The sequence below is a fragment of the Scleropages formosus genome, chromosome 7 (genome assembly GCF_900964775.1).
Source record: "Scleropages formosus chromosome 7, fSclFor1.1, whole genome shotgun sequence".
Lineage (NCBI taxonomy): Eukaryota > Metazoa > Chordata > Actinopteri > Osteoglossiformes > Osteoglossidae > Scleropages > Scleropages formosus.
The window spans coordinates 7,668,008-7,689,604 of NC_041812.1; the positions used below are offsets into that span (position 1 = coordinate 7,668,008).

General features: G+C 48.1%; 1 protein-coding gene across 1 annotated transcript in view; it reads right to left on the minus strand.

Annotated features, from left to right (window-relative positions):
* tmeff1a (transmembrane protein with EGF-like and two follistatin-like domains 1a) overlaps window positions 1–19,981 on the minus strand; it is a 65,748-nt gene extending 45,767 nt beyond the window's left edge. The window contains exon 1 of the mRNA XM_029253504.1: window positions 19,130–19,981. Coding sequence (XP_029109337.1) covers window positions 19,130–19,286 — 157 coding nt within the window. The 5' untranslated portion in view covers window positions 19,287–19,981. The remainder of the gene's footprint in view (window positions 1–19,129) is intronic.
* Window positions 19,982–21,597: the final 1,616 nt, after the last annotated feature.

Genomic DNA, 21,597 nt, shown 5'->3' on the forward strand with positions numbered 1-21,597 from the left:
TGGGCTGGTAACACTACATAGAGTTCATTGGAAGTCGCTTTGAAGAAAAGCGTCTCGCAAATGTAAGCTTTCGTGCTAAACTCAAGAAATCACCAACTAGGACCATGCAGCAGTCCGAGTTGGTGTGCTGAACCCAACGTGTCAACGGGAACCCCCTAGCAGTCAAAGCTTTGACTTTCAACTCAACAAATCACCACCTGGGACCGTCAACCAGTCCACATTTCCATGGCGATTTTCCAAAAATAGTGCCAGCAGCCTCAATCGTCATGAAAACCTCAAAAGAAGCACATTTCATTGGGTCAAAGAAATTAAAAGGCAATGGACACCGTCGCTCTTTGTTGATTTGGAAAACACGTACTGCTCTCAGGCTCTCACGCAACACGCAGCTACCACAGCTGCCCGCTACACCCCCTGCAAGGTGGTTCTTTATGTCACAGCGGCGGCTTGCCATCAGCCTCCAGCCTGAATCACCGTCCTTTTGTCATCTGGCACAAAGGTTCGCACGGGAGCACACGGCCAATCGCCGGTCGCAACAGCACCGGCTTTTGCCGCACGCCGTTAGGGCACAGAACATTAACAGCCCAAGAAATAGTTTTTAAAAGCAACATAAAAAACACAAATACATCTCTTGTACTCAGAGAGCTCTCTGCCTATGTGTTCAGCATGAAAGCCACTTCACAGCAAATCCAGCATTGAAAACTGTGGCCTGAAAAATATTCTCATTCTGAGAGCGAGGGCGAGTCTTCAAGCACCCTTCAAAACAGGCCGCATTGTGTAAACATCGACAATAGCAGAATCCCGAGTCGTCTGCTGTCACAGCCAGAGCAGATAAAAGAACTGCAAAAAACGGGGAGAAAAATAAATAAATCGGCGATACGTTTTTGTTTAAAATATGTACGATTTTTGCCATTACGAAATCACACCTTACACATTCCTCGACAGAGACGACAGTGCAGCGAAACTCGTCCTATCGTGGAGAATTGCTGCAAAACAGTTCTGTCACATATATACCGCCTTCATGAATGTCACGCTAAAAGGGGATATGAATACAATACACGAAAGAGTGCCTGGATAATATCCCACGGTGGCGGAGACTGAACCGTGGCAGCCGAAGACACCCCCCCCTTTGTGGCTCTCCGAATCAAGGCCCCTGCATTTCAAAGAGACACAAATCTCAATCACAACAACTGACCACCAAGGACAGAGAGGACAAAGGGAAGGGGGGGGATGGGATCTTGAAAGGGAGGCTGGGATTGTGGGGGATGGGGGTTAAGAAATTAACGGCAGCCCCTGACTGAACCGAAAAACAGGGGCCAATTACTGGGCGGACGGGACCCCAGTAGTGACAAACGTGTGTGATATGGGCAAAGATTTACGTGCCACTGGAATTAAAAGGTTGTCTGAGCAGCCTGCCACTTATGTGCCTCTGTGTGTGTGTGTGTGTGTGAGAGAGAGAGAGAGAAAGAGAGAGATAGAGTGAGAGAGACAGAGGGAGAGAGAGAAAGAGAGAGAGTGAGTAAGCAGAGACCCAGCAGGGCTTTGCTGCAAAAGCGTCAAAGGGCCCTTTCAGGACCTCCTTTAAGGGATGAAGGCAAACAAGATGCTGCTATTGGGATCGACAAACCCTCAGCCGGGACCGTCGGTCCTGCGCCCGTCGCTCGGCCCGCACTTATCTCTAAGTGCAACCGGCAGTCAAAACAGAGAGCATCTGATGCCTGCACCAGCTCCCAGAAGAAAGCTTGAGGACCGGAGGGGAGGGAGATCTTTTGGGGGACGGTGTAAGTCTTTCCCCTGAAAAGTAGGCTGCTCTTGTGTGAGAGGGTTGGGGGGGGGTTGTTTATCAGTCTTCCCAGACCATGAAGAGGGGATGAACCAACTTGAGTTGACCGAGACTCCGTTCCGAGGGGCCAATCAGTTCGTCAGATAAGGACTCATCTCCCGACTCCTGAGAGCTCTATTCTTCCACGACCTGCCAAACTCTGCTTGACAAAAACCAGATTTTGCTCCCACTTTTATAATTCCGTTTGTTATCCAAAATTCTATTTCAGTTTCTTTTAGATGTTCTTTCCAAAACAACTATTTTCTTCTGAAAGGTTGAAGGACAGGGTGCCATGGAAACTGCTGTCCCAAGTGTAACATTTCAACACGCTGGAATAACTCAGGCCAGTAATGCGCTAAAAACCGAGCATCTGTTCCGGATCCCTCGGCCCCTCACAGCTGCTGAATCTCCTTCAAGAAAGGGGTCTGAAACAGCATTTCTTCACAACCCATTTCAGTCTCGATTTCCTTAGAGCTACATAAATTTGCATCAAATCGTTGACTACGATTATCTATGTATTTGCTATTTGAATGTCACTTCTATAGGCATCTACTTGAGTGATATGAACTAGCAACATGGTGGTATCAGACAACAGGCTGTGCTTTGATATTTGAGGATCTACTTCTACAGCTCCTCAACTGTTGTGACATGCATGTTCCTATGCGCTGAATTGTACACTGCTTTGGAGGAAAGCATCTGCCAAATGAATAAATGTAAATAAATGTATCTGTTGCCTCTCTTTAACATTTTCCCCACACGCTGAGTGCCAGCCCTCCCCCACCCCCCCCATCCAAGCGCACCGAAGCTACAGAGCGGCGCCCCTGGGCCGTCTCACATCCCCCATTTGGCCGAGAGGCTTCAAAGGGCTCAGCCTTGCAGCTTAGAGCGTTAACAGAACGAGGCACCCAGACCAATAAAACCCCAAAATTCATTAGTGTGCAACGTTCGCCCATAGTGCCTGTCTGCCACAGTCACACACGCACGTACAGACACACAAACACACCCAGAGGAGCGCTCTTCGAGTACCGCCGAGGGGCTCGGAAAGCCGGCACGTCTGGGGCGGGGGGGGGGCACGAGGCCAGTGCCCCCCAGCTGCAGCCCCCTCCTGGATCCACCACCACCCAGCAGCTGGCGGCCATAAAGCAGCTAATGACCTTGTCGCAACCTGGATCACGACCAGCTCGCCGTGCCCCTTCCGCCCCAGTCTCATCGTGCACGCGCCTCACCGCCAATTTATTTCATTTGTCTCAAATTGTGTTTTTACCCCATCTTCTGCATGGGGGAGGTGATTCCGCCCCGACGCGACGCTTTTTCCTCCTGGCAGCCGTTCGCCGAAAAGATGCGGCCGCTTGGTCTCCGTCTCTCTTCATCACAGACGTTTTCCCAGCCTTGGTAAAGAGTTGTTTATAGCCCCCCGACACAGCCCCTTTCTTTACCGGGTCCTCCGTGGACCAAGCTTCACAATAGGCCTGGAAGGTGAGCGCAGACCAAGGGCATCTCGCAGCCTTCCGCAAAAAACACAAAACAATTCCGTCTGTGAAGCTCCGCCATTGTTCGCCACGACAGCTCTCGCGGCTTGTCGGACGCTCGCCACGTGAGGCTCGGGTCGGACGGGCACGTACGGCGGGGGCGGAGCTTCGGGTCCACGTCGTGCACCCGCCGATATTTCCCGCCACCCCTGGTACTTTCGGGATCAATGACTAAGTACAGGCTAAGGCAAGAGCTCCTAACAAGCACATCTGGAGGGTTGTACGCACTAAGTGTCTGATCGATAGCGGCAATTTAGCGCAATCACGCAACGTGCCTGTCTCTGGAATACTCAAAAAGTTTGCCCTTCACGGAGGACTTATGTATTTGTCTGACAGTAAATTGACTGGATTCTGAGACTCCGAAATTATCTGTCCCCTTTGCCGAACACAAAAATGCCACCCTGGGGTAAGTTCCGTCTCATTTACACCTTGCTCTTCCGGGTCGGTGCCCAGCTGAAGTAAGCGGGCTCTTCGTCCTGCCCCTAGGAGAGTTGTCTCGCAACAGGTTTCCTGTTTTCGGTAAAACGCAAACACTTCAAAGAGACATGGGTATGATCTCCAGGCTGAATGGGGCATGTGGGTGGAAATGGGTTCCACAGGATGCCTCGGACCTACCAGGCATGGGAGTCGAGGAGGTCCGAGTCGATGTCACACCCTATTAATTCCCTGACCTGGTGACAAACGGAAATGGATGGAGGCGAAGGCATTATCCACAGCTCACCCCCGCCACACCATTCAAAGCTGTAAATAATGACCGCATTACGATGGCTGAAGACTCGGCGGACAGGACGACGTGCCCTGGAGCTAAACGAAGGCGCCGAGGAGACGGGGAGCCAACGCGTTCCGTCATGCAGGTGTCCATCTGTCAAACGCCGCCGCCGTCCCGTTGCATTATCGTCCTTGAGGCACTCGGGCTGCGTTGCGCGACAAGGGTGGGCCACGGAGCGGAAAAGGCGCTAGACGTGCGAGGGTGGCGGGTGCCGGCTTTATATACAGGCTAGTTAATAAAGGAACACAAGGCTGGCAGACGCAGAGGAGGGAAGGTGTCTGGTCAGATACGTTTCGATAAAGGAGCTAAAACGGGCAGATACGCCGTTACGGGGAAGGTGCCACCCTCAGCTTACACGCTTCTGTCGGATGTACATCCTCGCCACCGGTTCTGGAACAAAACACTGGACGATTAGGGTGTCCATCGCTTGGCCCAACAAACACAACACGGACTTCAGTAGAGAGAACAGGAGGAGGGAATTCGGAGGGACAGAATGAGCACTTCCTATAGGGACTGTCACGTTACTCTAATCTTTAGAAGACCTCAATATAATTAAGCACAATGAAGAGAACATGCTGTAATTGTTTTTGCATGATGTATTAATGTACTATCTTTATTCATTTAGAGGACACTTTTCTCTATCTATCTATCTATCTATCTATCTATCTATCTATCTATCTATCTATCTATTTATGGTATCATTCCAGTGTAACCTGTCATTCCCCTATAATATTACGTTGACACCCACCATAGTAATGGGAGCATCATTTACATTCTCACCACTATGAAAGTGATACGAGAACAATGTCCACCAAGACAAGCAGCGTTCTACAAGAGCAACAACAACGGTCTCCCCGTACTGTGCGGTAATCATCATTTCTCAAGTCTTCCTCATTTTTGCTAATGTTTGTAATGTTTTACGGTTGCTCGCAGTGGCCATGAAAAGGTATATAAAGTTAGTGACCGTGACCAAGTGGGGTAACAACATACGTATAGGTCACTACATACTGTCATGCATAAAAGTAATGAAAAGAACAGGCACTCTTTTTTTTTACTGGTTATGTTTGAACTGCAATTTGAAAAAAAAAGAGATTTTTCTTATTAAGCAAACAAACCGATTTAATTCCAAAGACAGAGAAGCAGACAGAGTACCTTTCAGAAAGAACCTGACGCTTTTCAGCCATGCAAAGTGGAATGCAAGTCTTCAGTCTGTGAAGAATGTGAATTTCCCTTATTTCCAAACACAGGGGTCAGCCAAATGCTGTGATAAATTGTCTTGGGGGCCCACTAACGCGCACCCATAACACCCGTAACGCGGGGGTGTATCTCCCCTTCGCTCCTCCGGCTCACCCCTGCATTACCTTACCGCACCGTCTGCGATCCTTTGAATTTCTTCCTATTCACAGGGAGGCTGCGACACGGTCAACGACTCCCCGGGCCCCCGTTCCAATAACCCCAGAAGGCTCATCCAGAGTGAAAACTGGGCCAAAGTCATCACACTGTGACAGGAACTGGATTTCCGCCGTTTCGTCCCGTGAAAAGGAGCAGTATTTTGTTCCTTTTTGTGAGAGGAGGACTGGTGTGTGTTTCTGTGCTCTCGGGAAGAGTGACCTCAGACCTCAGAGTGTAACAGCTTGGGTTACAGTCTCTGAAGTCAATCGTCTAAATCACAAAAGGCCAACATATACATTTCTGGATGGGAACATCTGGCGAATTGCTTGAACCAACCAGACTTTTGATTAACAGCCACTGTATAATCAAACATAAAACCTTAGAAGATCCTTAAAACTGATATGGGCCCGAACATTTTTCAATACTATGAGGAAATGTTTCATTAGTTAAAAAAAAAAAAAAATGTTTATATCTGTGGGCTCTTATTCCTTGCAAATGTGAAAAGGTCCCATTTACACTGAGTAATGTTTACACAAGGAAGTTTATCTGTGCTGAGGTAAACAGACTGCGGAAAGCCATGAAAGAAAACTTCCATCATCACCCCCCCCCCCACACACACACACACACAAACATCACCTCATTACAGCACATCAAATAATCATCAAAGCTGCATGAAAAGTTAAAGGGGTTCTCATAACTCCCATGGGTGACATTTTAATATTTAGCAGAGATGGGTGCTCTGAGGGCACCCATGTGCCTACAGGTTCCTAATGCTAAAAAAAGAAGTCAGTGTCACTATGCTACAAACCCAGAACCAAGGACCTGACCTTCTGAGAGGATGGAAATGATGCAAAGAAAATTTCCTCCACATGATGCTCATCACAAAATGCTTCTGTCTGTTCAATGTAGCAGAATGAGATGTAATGAGGTCATAATCTCTGGCTAAAGACAGAAGCCTGCCTTAATAGCAATGGGGCTAGAACCCATAACACCAGCTCCACCATGGTCATCTGATGGGGACAAATACAAATGGTACACCTATCACCTCTTCTTTACACATATTACTGAATTAGAAGAGGTTTGCCGCAAAGGCTTGTTCTTGTGTGTGTGTGCGTGTGTGTGTGTGTGTGTGTGTGTGTGTGTGTGTGTGTGCGTGTGTGTGTGCGTGTGTGTGTGTGCTTGAGATAGAATCTGTACCCATATGGCCTTGATACATCTTGTTCAAAGGCCAATCGTTTTTTTTCTTCTGCTGAACAAATGAGGTCAAAAGAGCTTCAGTAACGGTCAAGACTCTGTTGTCAAGGTCTGCACTTCCCCTGCATCACAGAAAGGGGGCAATCAATGATGCAATGAGCAAAAACTGGCCCTCGCATTCCTCTCTCCATAACTGCACTGTCATTCCAACACCTGCATCGTCATTCCCATTGTTGGTGTACAGTATTGAGTATATCAACACGTAAACTCCTGTTGGCTTCATATTTAGAGCACCTCCACAATGATCTTCCTCCCTTTGTCTCCTTAGGGTTGATGCCATGCCCACAGCCACATTTTTAGTCCTATACCCACCTGATTATATCCACACATTTCTATATTCCAGGCAAAAACATCCCACTTCTGCCTCTTCCAGCTGAACAACTCTGCTTCTCTGCTTTGAGTTGCAATTTTCTTTTATCCTCGAGGGACCCAAAAGGCTTCTCAAAATGTATGAATGTATTAGAAACCTGTCCAGTGACATTTCAAGGTAGCAACTCCAACAGATGAGCACGGTTAACGGGCGCCACATACCTGCCCATTCAACATATCGAAACAGTACACTACCACGTCATTCCACATCTTCCATCCCTTCCACAGCTGCCCCCATGGTGGTCCCACACACAAAAGGTAAAGCACGGAGGTTCTCGGTTCTGGCTCCATTGTGGTAGAACGACCTTCCCCTCTCACTCACAACTGCTGAATCTCTCTCCACATTTAAAAAGGGTCTTAAAACTAACTTCTTCCAGACTCACTTCGCTCACGATCTCTTAAGCTCAAGTAAGGTGTAAATGTTCATGATCAAGCTTGGATCAATCCTTTACAGAGTCACTCCTGCAATGTAACGTCAATGTTTATATGTATCTCAAAAAAAAAACTACTAGAAAGGTGATGAGGAATCGGAGATGTTCTGGTAAAGTTTTATGCAGCTACTTGTGTGATGAACGTTGGTCCATATGGTGAAGGAAACAAACTAATCACACATCTGCATCTAAGTCTCTATCCCTCCTAATGTAATGCACAAATTGTATTTTGTATGAGATGTACGTTGCTTGGGAGAAAAGCGTCTGCTAAATGAATACATGTCAATGTGATGTAATGACTTCAACGTTCAAGCATCTCTTGTGAGAGTTCCGAGGTGGGGTGAAGAACATCCCTTCAGTAAATCCAGGGCCTTCAGATTGACGGAAGTCTCCCGTGTCTAATATGTGTTTCAGATGAGCAAACATATGCTATCGTTGTTTTTTCCTTCGAGTCTACCGGCTTGATTCCTTAGACATTCTGTTAAAGTAGAACGGAAACTTGTAAGTAGTTGTGAAGTGGGGTTTAAAAACAGCAATAAATATTCATTAGATTAAATTGCTATGGTTCCTAAATTGAAGTACATCTCTAGGGGCCACAAAGTCTGAATCAAAGATAAATTATTAGTAAAAGGAAAATTATATTACAGCTGGTTGTTACGCTTTTATTTAACTGTGTATTTCAACATTAGTAGCCAATAATTACTATGAGGTCTTTGCTGCACCACTTTGTTTCAGCTAAATTTAATTACACACCAAATGTTATCTCTTTAAATGTGGCGTACTTGGTACCAAGATGGTACCCAAAGCAGTGATGGTCATTTGAACGAATGCACCATTTCATAGGAGTTCATGGAATATTTCACATTAGTTGTCCCTTTACACGAGGTTATCTCATGGGGTCCATCAACCGATGAAAGCCAGAGCCCTCATTAAATGTCTACGAAGGAAGTCCTGTAGACGATGGGGACTCCATTACCGCCCTAGGCCAACGGCTCCTTGTAAACATTGGCCTCCCCGGCCATTCGGCCTTTTGACAATGTTTGTAAACCACGGTGACGAGAGCCATTTAACCGCCACTTGAGCGCACTCCACAAACGAGCAGCTCTGTTTTCTTAAGGAGGGGAAACGGAAGAGTTTGAGCAGCAGCCATTACTGCCGATGAACAGATCTTCCCATGCTTTGTGCAGCAGAAGTTTACACTGGGAGCTGTAGCCCAAGATAAGGGCCTCGGAATGCAGACAAAGATGCAAAAACTATTTACTTTGTGGAACTCCAATACAGCAGACATGACTATCAACAGTATGGCCTTTTGACAACCTCCGAAATCCGGAGAATACTAATGAAGTCCTTCTCAAAGCTGTTGTTGTCACAAAATCTGAATACATATTCATTCATTCATAAAATATTCATTAGACACAATTTCTATTGTTCATCAGCTCTAGTGCATCCCTTAATATGTCTAAAACAGAGATAAATTATGAGTAAAGATAACATAAGAGCACTTCAATAAATAAAGAAACAAACAAACAAATAAACAAATAAACCTTTCACAATGTTCCAACAAAATATTATTCAACCAAGACTTTCCCATTTGTCCCATTTATTCCAAGTTAACGCAAACTTGTCCCACAAATAGCCCAAAATGTAACACTGTCCTCAGTGAATATAGCATTTTTTGTAGACTTCCTGCATAATGTAGATAGATAGATAGATAGATAGATAGATAGATAGATAGATAGATAGATAGATAAAACTTTATTAATCTTAGAGGAAATTGCATGGGAGTACAGCTGCACACATTCAACCGGAAGTGACAGGAAGAGCACCGGAGTAACGCTGCAACAAATAAAGCATATGCAGCATTACAAGAGCATCACTTTATTAGTCTGTGTATTAATTTATTCGTATACATTAATATCAGTAATATGGGCGAAGACTGTGTTTGACAAGTTCCCCAAATTTGGGTCCATTCCCATTAGCCAGCGCTCCAGGTTTCTCCAGGGTTGGGTCTGTTACCCAGCAATGGACGGAAGAGGAATTCATTATCGACACAATACATGCAGCTATCCAGGCCTGCGCTTTAATGTGCACCCTGCCTCGCCTCGCAGTCCTACACAGGGAGCACGTTGTATCCAGAATGAATTTAATTACCCTGATTATGTTTGTTGCTCCTGTGACGAGCTCCACGTTCGACTCCTGGCCTCGTCTTAAATCTGCTTTAACAAGCTCCTCCGCTGCGGCTCAGTGTCAGTCCACGCAGCTTCTCTTGCACGAGGCTCTCCGGCTCTGAGGAGGAGCGTACGCAAAATCACTCTAACAAATACATCTATCTTGCTCCTTCCTTTGTGCGAGGATGAAAGAGTCATCTTTCAAGGGCCGATGGGGAGATGCATCAATCAAGGGCTGAACCAGTTGCTCCCAGTGCGTAATGCAACACCACTGGTACAACGTTCGCATTTTGTTTTACGGCAAACCTTCAGCATCGGCTGTATGAGAAAGAAGACCTTTTTAAATGCTACCTTGTAATTTCTGCCGCATTTGACGTTACAATGAGGGAACAAGATCCTTCGGGGAGCCACCGCACTCAGAGCCCTCAGGGAAGATCCGTGTGCACCTGGGCACCATGGCGTACGAATAGGAGAAGATTTACAAGTGTGCGTCCGGCTATAATGAATCACACACACGATACCGCGGTGGAACATTACTATGTGCAGAGCGGCCAGGTCCAAACTCCATGCAGAAAACTGCATGGTCCCTTCGGCGAAGTTATGCCGGTCAATGAATCAATGAATGAAAAGAAGGAAATCCTCTGCGTTATAAACACTGTGACCTTTCCACACGCGGTGCAGACACTGCTGTGGGATGGAACGGCTTTCATCCTCTCCCGATTGCCCAAAACAAGTGAGAGCGAACCTCCAAAGTCTACACGGTCTTGACGCATCACCTGGACGAGGTTTCTTCATCACAGCTGAGATGGGGTCCCACCTTGTCACTCACTTCCACATACACTTCCAGGGTTAACATTTATTTAACATTTAACATTTATTTATTTTTCCAAAGCAAGGTACAAAGTGAGTTCTACTTCCAATGATTTACCCATTTATATGGCTGGGTAGTTTTTATTGTATCGACTCAGGGTAAGTACCTCGATCAAAGGTCCGACATCAGGAGTTGGAATTTGAACTTGAGTCCTTTGAGGGCAAAGCAGGAGCTCAAATTACCAGGCTACTGCCCAAAATAATACTGCACTGTTACATTATGCTTATATCATCCCAACAGTGACAGGTCGTCCTCAAATCCCATCAGAGTATATCTTTTTTTGATGATGTTTACACTTTTCAGGAGCCACAGACATGTTAACCCTCTGGACATCCATGACAGTTTGCGGAGTCCATGCATATATTGGAGTGCTGGGTTTGCCAGTGTTCTGGTCCTCGCTGGGGAGCCTTGCTTATTCTTCTGGTGCTCAGAGCCGTCCTTAGTTACACAACAAGAGGCTCGGCATCAACAGGGACTGCAAAATGTGTGAATTGCTGGAGCTCGCAAGTTAAATGAGTCACAGCCAATTATGGGTCTGAGTTCCCACTGATGTACTGCCACACGTCGGGTGGTGTCAATAAACACACTGCTCCGATGAGTCTGAGATACCCAGCAATTTAACAGCCACCGAGATCCATACGTAGCATTGCAGTTGTTGAATATCTCAGGAAACCGTATAATATGGATGATGCACTACAGGGTGGTGAAACCAGTTGAAACCTTTAACGTGTTTCGCACAAGGGAAGCAAACCCAGCAACGTTGTCAAAATTCACATCTAACGCCACAGCTCGCGATGAGTGAAGAGTGTATCAGGAACCCGAGACTCAAGGAGGTCTTGCAAGACAGCCTCGCGTCAACCTACCTCCCACCGCCGGGGAACAGCCCTCCTCCCACTTCTTGTGTCGATGCGACACACACACACACAAACACACATGAAACCATCAGGAAGACGCTTCTGGGAGTACAAGATCAATATGCTCCTGCCACACAAAGCGTACCCTCGGCCATCTCGGAGATGCAGGACTTTGAGGCCCGGCAAAGCAGAAACATCCGAAACTGTGTTAAAACTAATTAAACTGCCAAGACTGAGCCCTTTATGATATCACGTCCTGTCAATCACGCGCTAAATTTCAAAGTGCCCTCCTTATAAATTTTGCATGAGGTTGACAGGGAAAAGGTGAATTATGATGATGACTCTGCGCTTGTAGCCAGCCACCTTCAACAGAACATCACGGAAATATCAGCCTATATTTAGAAAAACCCATTTTATACGGTAATTGGGACATATTGGAATGACACTGGGCCAGGGCAGTGTTGGTTACCGTAGCGAGAGGAAGTTTGCGTCATTGCGAACACAAGGAATGGAGGCGTCGGACCCAATCGCAGGTGGTTTGTGGTAGTGTTGAAGCCATCAAGGGGCAGGCAGATGCGAAGTCAAAACAGGCAGGAAGTCACCGATGTGCAAACATAGTATCGGGGAGAAAACCAGAGACGGGGTCCGAGAAACAAAGCCGAGGGTCGAAAGCAACAGGTACGAGGGATACAGGGAAGGTACGGGGAAAGGGGAACGGGAAAACTGGGAGACGAGATTCGAGGGGAGTTGTCGCTAGGGTTGCGATGGCTCAATTGGGTTTCCGCAAACCAGTGCGTCGGAACAGCCCCTTTATACCCCGTATCCCCGATTCGCTCCAGGTGGGTTCGTCCAGAACGGGGTTGTGGGCGTCACAGTTCGGGTGGCATAACACACGGAGAGCCTGTTCACACACTGACACGGAGCTCCCTTGCGTCCGGGCGGTCTGCTCTTGTAACACGGGCCAAATCTTGGCAGCTATCTTACACCTCAGAAGTTGATCAGCCTTGAGCGATGTATTTAACCTGCCCTTGTTTCTCCAAATGGGGTAGGCAGCATAGTCGTTATCGCCGTTGGACTAAGATCCCATGTCAAATCTCACCTCCTGCTGCAGTACCCTTGAGCACGGTACTTACTCTGATTCGATACGGCAAATATTACCCTTCTATAAAAATTGGCAAATTATTCCGAGTAGGTTAACATTGTAAGTGTTGCTTTGATGTAAAGCATCTGTTAAATTATCACATGTAAATGCGCCAAAAAAACTGAAGTCATGCTATTTACTGCTGGAAGACTTCTGAGCAAATTAATAAAAACAAAGGACTAATGCAGTTCCTGTGATGAACCTCCTCCTAGGATCACAGGAAAACTAAAAGGTAAATATCTATTGCCTCTGGCAATTGTGGGAATTCAATAATTCCACAGTTCATTCCACCCATATCCACACAATCGGAGCTCACCTCCCCACTACACACACACACACACACACAAGCAGCTGCAAAAGCCAGCTGGAATCCGTAATGGCTGAGATTGGAATCGTAAGGCCACTGGGCGTGCATGTACCCAGTGCTGGCGACACGGAAACGGGTTCCAGGAACAACTCCCGCGTGCATTGCCTAATCGCGCCGTTAGCAACGGCACTGCTAACGGCATTAGCAAGCCTTTCGCAAATGAGAGAAGAGCGAGCGCCGCGGCCCTCTCGCTCGGACCGCGCCGAATTCGATTATCTCCAAGCGGCACCCACACAGGTTACAGATAGAGTCCCTGAAAGAGTGCTTTTAAGAACAAGGCTCCATAAGAACGAGAACCGCTCCGATAGCACGGAGGCATTTAAAACTAAGCCCTTGAGATCCGCACTTGAGTCCTTTCATTATAGCGATAAAAAACACTCCATCCACCGAGTCGTCTAAAACCAAAACAGGATTTAATAAAAAGCTAGCTCAATCCCTGGCTCCGGACCTCCAGAGATGGCAGAAAACACATTATCTTTTCTGATTGGATTCTTTAGCTCGCGAGACACGCGTCTGCGGCGAGGCGGAGAGCGAGAACGGCGCGGACGCGCGTTTCACTTCTCCGAGTAAGTTCTGCACTCTCGATCTTGCGCTCCTCCCCTTCTATCGACCGATGCCTTGGACAGTGGGGGAGTGGGGGCCCTGGGTGAACGCGTTCAGCGGAACATCGACAAACACTCGCAGATGCTAAAGCTCTAATGAACGCGACCGATCGAAAGCTGATGAGCGGAGACGGCGGCATCGGTGACTGGGCCAGGACGCAAAGCCGAATGGAGGCACTTAAAACCCAGCGCCTACAGTTATTCGTTTATTTCAGTTTTTTCTCCAAAGCAACTTAAAACGTCATTCTGCTTACTATTGTTTGCCCCCTTATACAACTGCGTCATTTGTACTGGAGTAACTCAGGGTGAGTACCTTGATCAAGGGTGCTACAGGACGAGGTGGGATTTGAACCTGAGTCCTTCAAGTCCAAAGGCACCAGGTTTCACTGCTACAGCACCATCTGGCCTAAAAAACACACGGGTCTTCGTTGCAGCCATGCGACAAGAATCCACATACTTGCGCATATATTCGTTTCTCAGAAGGAAAGTTTGTTTTCCACAGGGAAACTTGCAAAGCTTGCAGTTTTATGCTAAGACCGTGTTCATATTCGCTGCTAATCTGCAGCGGTGCCGTCAGTGTTCTGCGACAGCACTTTGGGTTGTGTACCTTGCCCAAGGGTAAAGACACCAGATCTCCTTCTGGGACTGGTCCCGGCAACCTTCCGGACACGAGCGCATGCAGATCTTTAATCAGCGCGCCACCTGCCCCCATCTGCCTCTCCATCCCCGATCGGAGCGGGTCCTTGGAAGGTGCGCGGCCATCCCTGGAGACGATCGTGGTCCGTGGGCCACAAACCAACACCTGGAGAGCAGCACAGCCTTAGGCTACTTCATAGAGAGTCATTAATGCAACGTACTGCATTAAAAATGCAGAAAACTCAGCTCCCTTGTTTCTCATTTGCAGTTTATAAGTGTGGTTCGCCCTTCATTATTACGTGTTTTTTTTTTTTTAATAGCGAGCAAGCTTACCTCACATCATCAGCTCGGATGGAGATAGTTCATCTCCATAATGTTCTCCTGTCAGACACACCTGGGATCTTCAGCTGTATCTCTTCAATTAATGGCTGGATATTTCACTCAGAATTATGAGTAGAACTAAATAAATGGCTTGGTTTTCCAATATTAGCAAAAAAAAAAAAAATAACTCCTTGTTAAAACTGTAAAACTGATTTTTTTTTTTTCCCCACTCTTGACTTGCTTTCATGTGCCATTACAGAGCAGGTGTTTTTTAATACGTATAATAACAGATAAAATGTCAAGCAGCAACGCGTCAAACATGATAGTTACAAACAGGCAAACGTGGGCGTCCGTAGCGGACAGCTGTGAATCGAGTGCTGTGCGTTCGCGGTTGTGAGCAGGAACACGTTGCCGGTGGGGCAGGGAGAGCCGAGCGGCTACACGCCTGCAGCCCAAGTTTGTTCCTCCACGGCCCCATGGCAACTGCGCACGGTTCAGAAGGTCCATTGACACGCAGCTTTCTTCCTACTCCCCTCACATTAGGTGGTCTTCCCCGGTTAGCGCGGCCTTTGTGCCGTCGCTTTGGAAATGCGAAGCACATTCCTGGAAGGCCGCGAGGGCCCTGGCACGGCTACGTCGCCAGCACGGTCGGGACTCCGCCCCGCCCCAATTCCTGCTGTCCGCCACAATAGTGCTTGGTCACCTGCGACAGTCGGGGGTAGGGCAGGGGTGGGGTATTTGGACCGCAGGGAGGGGCAGGATTAACCCCCAAACCCCGAAATCCTCCCTGTTAAACCGCAAGATACGAGTCGAGCACTAGCGAACGGCTTGCGCTTGGGTCAGAACCAAGGACCCACTAGGGGGTGGAAGAACCCACAGCGATGATGACATACCCCGGTCAAAGCCAAATGTTCATGTTCCCCGATTATGGACTCCGTCTTAATCCTTCTGTGTCCTCGAGACGGCATGCTTCCGCCGTTCGGAGGCAAGCGAAGGAGCCTCAGCAACTGTGACCGTAAATGGACCAAAGAAGAACAGAAACGTTCCACCTGACCCACTGAAGGTACAACACAGAGAACGGTTGAACGAAGGCGGTTGTCGGGCAACTGTTCCATATGCTGCGCCGAGCCAGTAATTTTCCGCCCCAGAAACCGAAAAAATCACGCTTTGTCTTCGAGCGTTTCCAAAACAAGCTGGCAAACTTGTTGCACAATATTGGACACACATAAACCGCCCTGCGCGTACGACCGGCATGCAAATGAAAGAGGCTGTTCTGAGCGGTCTGCGGCTGACTGTTTACCACTGTGGCTAACGTCTAGATCGCAACGAGGTGCGGTTGAGTTCGGCTCGTCCCGGGTGCACGTTCCTGCCCGAAGCCACAAACCTCCCCGAGATCGTCGCCAAGGAAACGCCAAGCCAAACACCTTCTAGAGATTACACGGGACCACAAATCCTCGACCTCACCGGCCCGACCGGGAGCCTCCTGGTCCGCTGCAGAAGCGTGCGCCGCTAATAACAGGCCCCGGAACCGCAGAGCTACAAAGCCTGGCGCTGCGAATGTTTACGAGTGGAACCAAAAGGCGGCACACACATCAAAACACACACGGACCCTTTGATGGCACAAACTCATAGGAGCGGGAACTCGCTCAGATGACGGAGGAACTGGGGCGGCACCGCAACAAACCACAAAAGAGAAATTCCTGTTTATGATGATGAAATTTCAGGTCAGCTCTACTATCTGTGTCTCGTTATACATGCGAATTAAGCTTTCCGGAAGGGAAATGGACTTTGGAAGTAAACACACCACATTGTTTGTTTTTTTGTTCCTTCCCAAATGAGTCACAGATGGCTCATCTGTGACCTTGGTATCGAAAGCCAAAAAGCCAAATGAGTAAGATGGGCCAATTTGACAAGGCTGAATGTTCCACTCAGGGGTAACGGGTTCACTTTTGCACCGCAGCCTCTTTAAAACGGTCCTCGGAAGTTCTCACAATTTGGTTCTTACATATTTTGAGCAGCAGGAAATATGAACGTGATCAGGAACAAAATACAGTCCAAGAGCCAAAATTCATTCCGGAGCCTCACGGTGAAGTTAATTTGTGCATTATGGATTGTCACCTTCACTCTGAGGAACGATTACTGTATATCGTCGAAAAACATACAGTAACAGCATTTCTTCAGATGGTACAATTTTTGAATGTGGGTAGATATGTAGGGAAACCGATAAAAAGCAGAAAAAACAACTGAAAAATAGTTCTCTCTGAAAATGTATCCTTCTCTTTCAGCCAAAGTGCAAGTTCACCGTAAAGTGCACATTAACAAGTTCAGTCAGCAAAAATATTTTTGGACAGGTTTCTAGGATGTCGAGGAAGTTGGCCAAGCTCCTTCCACAAACATGTGCTACCATTTAAAAACACAGTGTCCTCTACACGGTGCATTAGGACTTCTTTGTAGCAAGTACAGTCTGGGAGATAAGCTTAAAAAAATATTTGTCCTCTAGAGTGGACAAAAATGAATGACTGGATATTACAAAGACACGATCACAGACGTAGGCTTGTAAAGAGCTCTCTTGGACCTGTCTCCATTTCAGCACTGAATCATGGGTGGAAGGTGATGGGATCACAGCGACTGCACACTTTTGAGGTGGGGTGCGGGCTGCTTGGGACTGTACCAAATCAATGACCACCGGAGGGGGTGACCTCTCTGGGGCAGGAGGGTAATTTGCGCTTCACACACACTGATCCCTCATCTTCAATAAGCCCCAGCGGCCGGTGGTGCCCAGAAGCCAAGCTAATGATGAAAACCACGAATCTGGCTTTGCACAAATCTGTTGACCGCCATTCTGTGATTGGGAAGCTCGACCACCTAATTTGTTTGGTTTGGTTGTCAATTGGAAAATCTGGGAAGCGGTGGATCTGAGGTCATTGTGCCTACAGATGATGAAACTTTTTATTTCTGAGCAGACATATTATCAGCCACAATTTCTGAAGAGCGAAAAATAGAAATAGGAAGAAAATCTAACAAATCCCATGTAAATCTACATTTCCTAAAGGCCTACTGCTATTATTCATAACTGTGTAAATACATTTTTAACTGTAAGCAGTAGAACTCCATAAAATATATTATCCTTTTTTTTTTCCCCCAAAACACAGTGTTTTTTTCTCTTTATATGTAAGTATTTATTTCCTTTCATCACTCACTGACACCATCATGCAAGTAGGCCACATACATGAACACTGTGCTGGAAAGAACTACATATATATATATTTTTTTATTTAAAACTGAAATTAAATTAAAATGGGTTAATAATCACTTAATATATACATATATATCCCCACCGAACTACAAAAAACACCACTGAAACATAGTTAAATGTTTAATTGTGAAGACTACATTTATTCAGTTACATTGTTATATATTTCTGTATAATACAAATCAGTCATGTAAACTATTTTATTGTATTTATTTTATTTATTTATCTAGATGGACCACTAAAGGCACACGTCTCTTTTTCTGTCTCTTTAGAAGGGTGTTTGCCACAGCCCAGATGATACAACGTAACATCAATAAATTATGTTTTGCTAATTCAGCCTCAGAAACAACGTAACGCAAAAGGACAGATTTTAAATATGCAGAATCAGAGCGTTTTGTCCTAAAAAGTTTCCTTGATTTCCACATATTGCCAGCTCCGGAGAAGATTATTCAGTCACTTTATTCGTTTTACGCTCATCTGTTGTACAGTAAGGTTTTAATGTGAGATGAAGGAAGGTGAGATTTTGCAGCTTTTCCACCGAAACGCAGTTCAAGCGCCACGGGCTGGACGCAGTTTTTCACCTTCATTTATTTTGCAGGATGTTGTTGGAGGGACCGGTGCAATAAGAGCACCGTTAGTAACAGCGCTGAGGCGGGCTGAGGTGCCGAAACCAAACAAGAATAAAAGAAAAGTTGGGGGAAACAGAAATAAGAAAAAGTTGCGGCAAATGCAAGTGCGCGAAACTTGTAGCTGCGGGGAAATTATCTTTTTGATCGCGGTGCGTTTCTTGCCCGATCGCTAGAGGCTGGATGTCCGGGTCGGTGGTGACGATGTTTAAAAGGCCGAGATCACTCTGCTCCGCATCGACTGACTGACCACCTCCACGCCACGGTCCACCTTCTCCGCACGAGACAGACACACTCCTTGCTTGGAATAAACAAACAAACACACGCACACTTTCATTCTTTTCGCACGAGGATAAGAAACAAGAGGACCCGATCGGATGAGTCAAGAAAGGGTGCGGTTCCGTTCACGCACCTGCGGGGCTCCGCGCGCGCTCCCGGGCTGTCACCTTTACAATGAGACCCACCTGGCGTGGCGAGGATGCGGGGATCGAGCGCGTGCGGGTTTCACGAGCACCGCTCTCGGTAACAACAATAGGCGGCGGCGCGCGGCCACATGGGGCTCCTCTTTGTCTCATCACTGATGACTAAAGGGAGCATCCGCGCGAGCGCACAGAGTACGGCACTCGGATTCACTCCAAAGTGTTCCTATCGCAATCTGTGAGAGTTACAGACACACACACACACACACACACACAACCGGGACACGCGAGCGCGCTGCCGGACTCACCTGTGCAGCCCTTCCCCTTGCCCGTCTGGCACTCGCTGCCCTGGGGGTAAGATGCTCGGACCCCGGGCAGCGAGGCGGTCGCGAGTAGGCAGAGCAGCAAAGCGTGCCGCGCGGCCAGGGGTCCGACGCATGGCGCGGGGCGCGAGCCTCCCGCCATGGATGGTGAAGCGAGCTGTGGCGCGCGGGCGGCGCGTGCAGGCAGGCAGGCCGTGTTCCTCCGGCAGCCGCCGCTCACCGGCTCCTTTGTTCCGACGTCAGACGAGCGTGGCGCGAGCGCATACAGGGCTGTGCGAGGCGGGTGGTCGCGAGTCCGAGTCCGCAGTTAGAGACGAACAACAATAAGAATAACAGTTACAGTGAATTCAGTGAAAAGCAGCTGCTGTGTGTCGCGTGGATAATCCACTCGCCGCGCGCTTTCTTTCTTTCCGCCGGGTTTTTATTTTCTACGTGACGCCGATCGCCGCGTTTCGCCCCACAGGGAGGATGCGGGCAGCAGCAGCAGCATCCCCCGGTCCCCGAGCGCGGTGCCGTCCCGAGCGCGCTCCCGTGCACGCTCCCGAGCACGCTCCCCTCGGATCTTCTCCCCCTTTTCTTTAATGCCACTTTCGCTCCGCCGTCCCCGGAGCCGGCACGCGCCTCGCCTCGCGCCCCTCCGCCCGCTCGCGCATCCGCTCTTTCCTCCGTCTCCACGAACACCTCCGTCCCGCGCGCTCCCTCCTCTATTTCTGATTTGTTATTTTAATTTTCTCCCCCGTTATTTCCAGCACATGGGAGACGAGAGGAGGGAAGAGGAAAAGCAGCCGAGCAGCAGCTGCAGGAACAACAACAAAGAGACTCAGGGGTGTGTGTGAGTGTGTGTGTGCGCGTGTGTGTGCGGGGAGGTGGGGGTGTCACGTGATTCGGGCCCCGCGTTTATATTATACACGCAAACATACACACACACAGACCTTCCCACCACCGTGTGTTTATTTCACTGCACTTCTGCCTTCTTCCCAATATGAGTTGATTTAATTCACTAAAGAAGCGATTCCGAGCTTCATTTTGGGGTTTTGATGTTTCTCTTTTTCAAAGTGTGCCGGAGAAGAGATAGTTTGTGCACATATACAGGCGCTGTATTCTGTGCAGAATGTAAAAAGAAGGAACCAGGAGGCATCATGGGAACGCAGGCAAACTCAGGTCTTCACACTTGAACATCAAAGGAGAAGTGAAAGAAGCGCCCTCACCATCTCTGGGCACCGCGGCGCATTTTAAACAGGGCGCCTGGCTTTCCACCAGGGACGGCCCGCTTGGCACGGTCAACCTTGTCCAGGAGGCCGCTGGCCGGGTGTTTGTCTCGACCCGCAGCCACGGCGTCCGCACATCTGCCATCTCTCGCTGGCCCCACCCTGACGGAGACCTCCCGTCCGGTGGGATTGGCGGTACGGGGCAAGAAGGGGTGTGGCAGTGGCAGACAGGGGTTTGGATCATGCATCCACCTTCTGGCCTATCAGTTTGTCATGTATGAATGAACGCATATGAATACTGACATGTATTATGAAAACAATGAAAACATATGTATGGCAACAGAAGCTGGTTTGAATCCCACCTCCTGCTGTGGTACCCTTGATCAAGGTTCTTACCCTGAATTTCCCAAGTAAAAAAACATAGTGGGTCAATGAGTAAAACATTGTTTTAACAGTCACTGTGGAGAAAAGTGTTGGAGAAAATAACTAAATGAATAAATAACAAGTGAAACAAGGGAACGGCAGCCGCTGAGCTCTGAGGTAGCGGCAAATATATCAATTAATAATCTAGTGTCAGTAGAAGATCCACGGAAGGCCTGCTTTTGCTGGAGAAATGCAGAGCTGAGAAAACTAACACAGCCTTATTGTGTGGGGGTGTGGGGGGGCAGGCAAGGCAATGTTGGGTGCGAAAATGAGGGGAGCGGCTTCAAAGGAGCAGGAAGAAAGCATGAATGAAGTCGCAGGACTGTGAATGAACAGTGGCGGAGGAATTTGGGTGGACGGAGGCCGCAGAGGAACTGCCGCAGCCCAGAGGTGCCTGCAAAACTCTCACACGATCAGTCACCGCGGGGTCGACGTGGCCGAAGTATATTGTCGAAAGCGTGTCTTCGTGAGATATTGCGCTAAATGCGCGGAATGCAATGGTGGCAGTAAAACACACACGTTAGGAGAGAACACGGTAAAGGAGAGCCTTGTTCCGGGGTGCCGTTTCTATCGCTGTATATCGCAAGCCGCAACACACAGGTCCGAGACAGGGCCCGAACGAGGGTGGCACAGCGGGTTTGACCAGGTCCTCCTTTCCGGGGGGGTCTGGGGGTTCAAGTCCCGCTTGGGGTGCCTTGTGATGGACTGGTGTCTTGTCCTGGGTGTGTCCCCTCCAGCCTTGCTCCCTGTGTTGCCGTTTTGCTCCGACCCCACTTAGGACAAGTGGTTTCAGACAATGTGTGTTTATATAGTATACATATC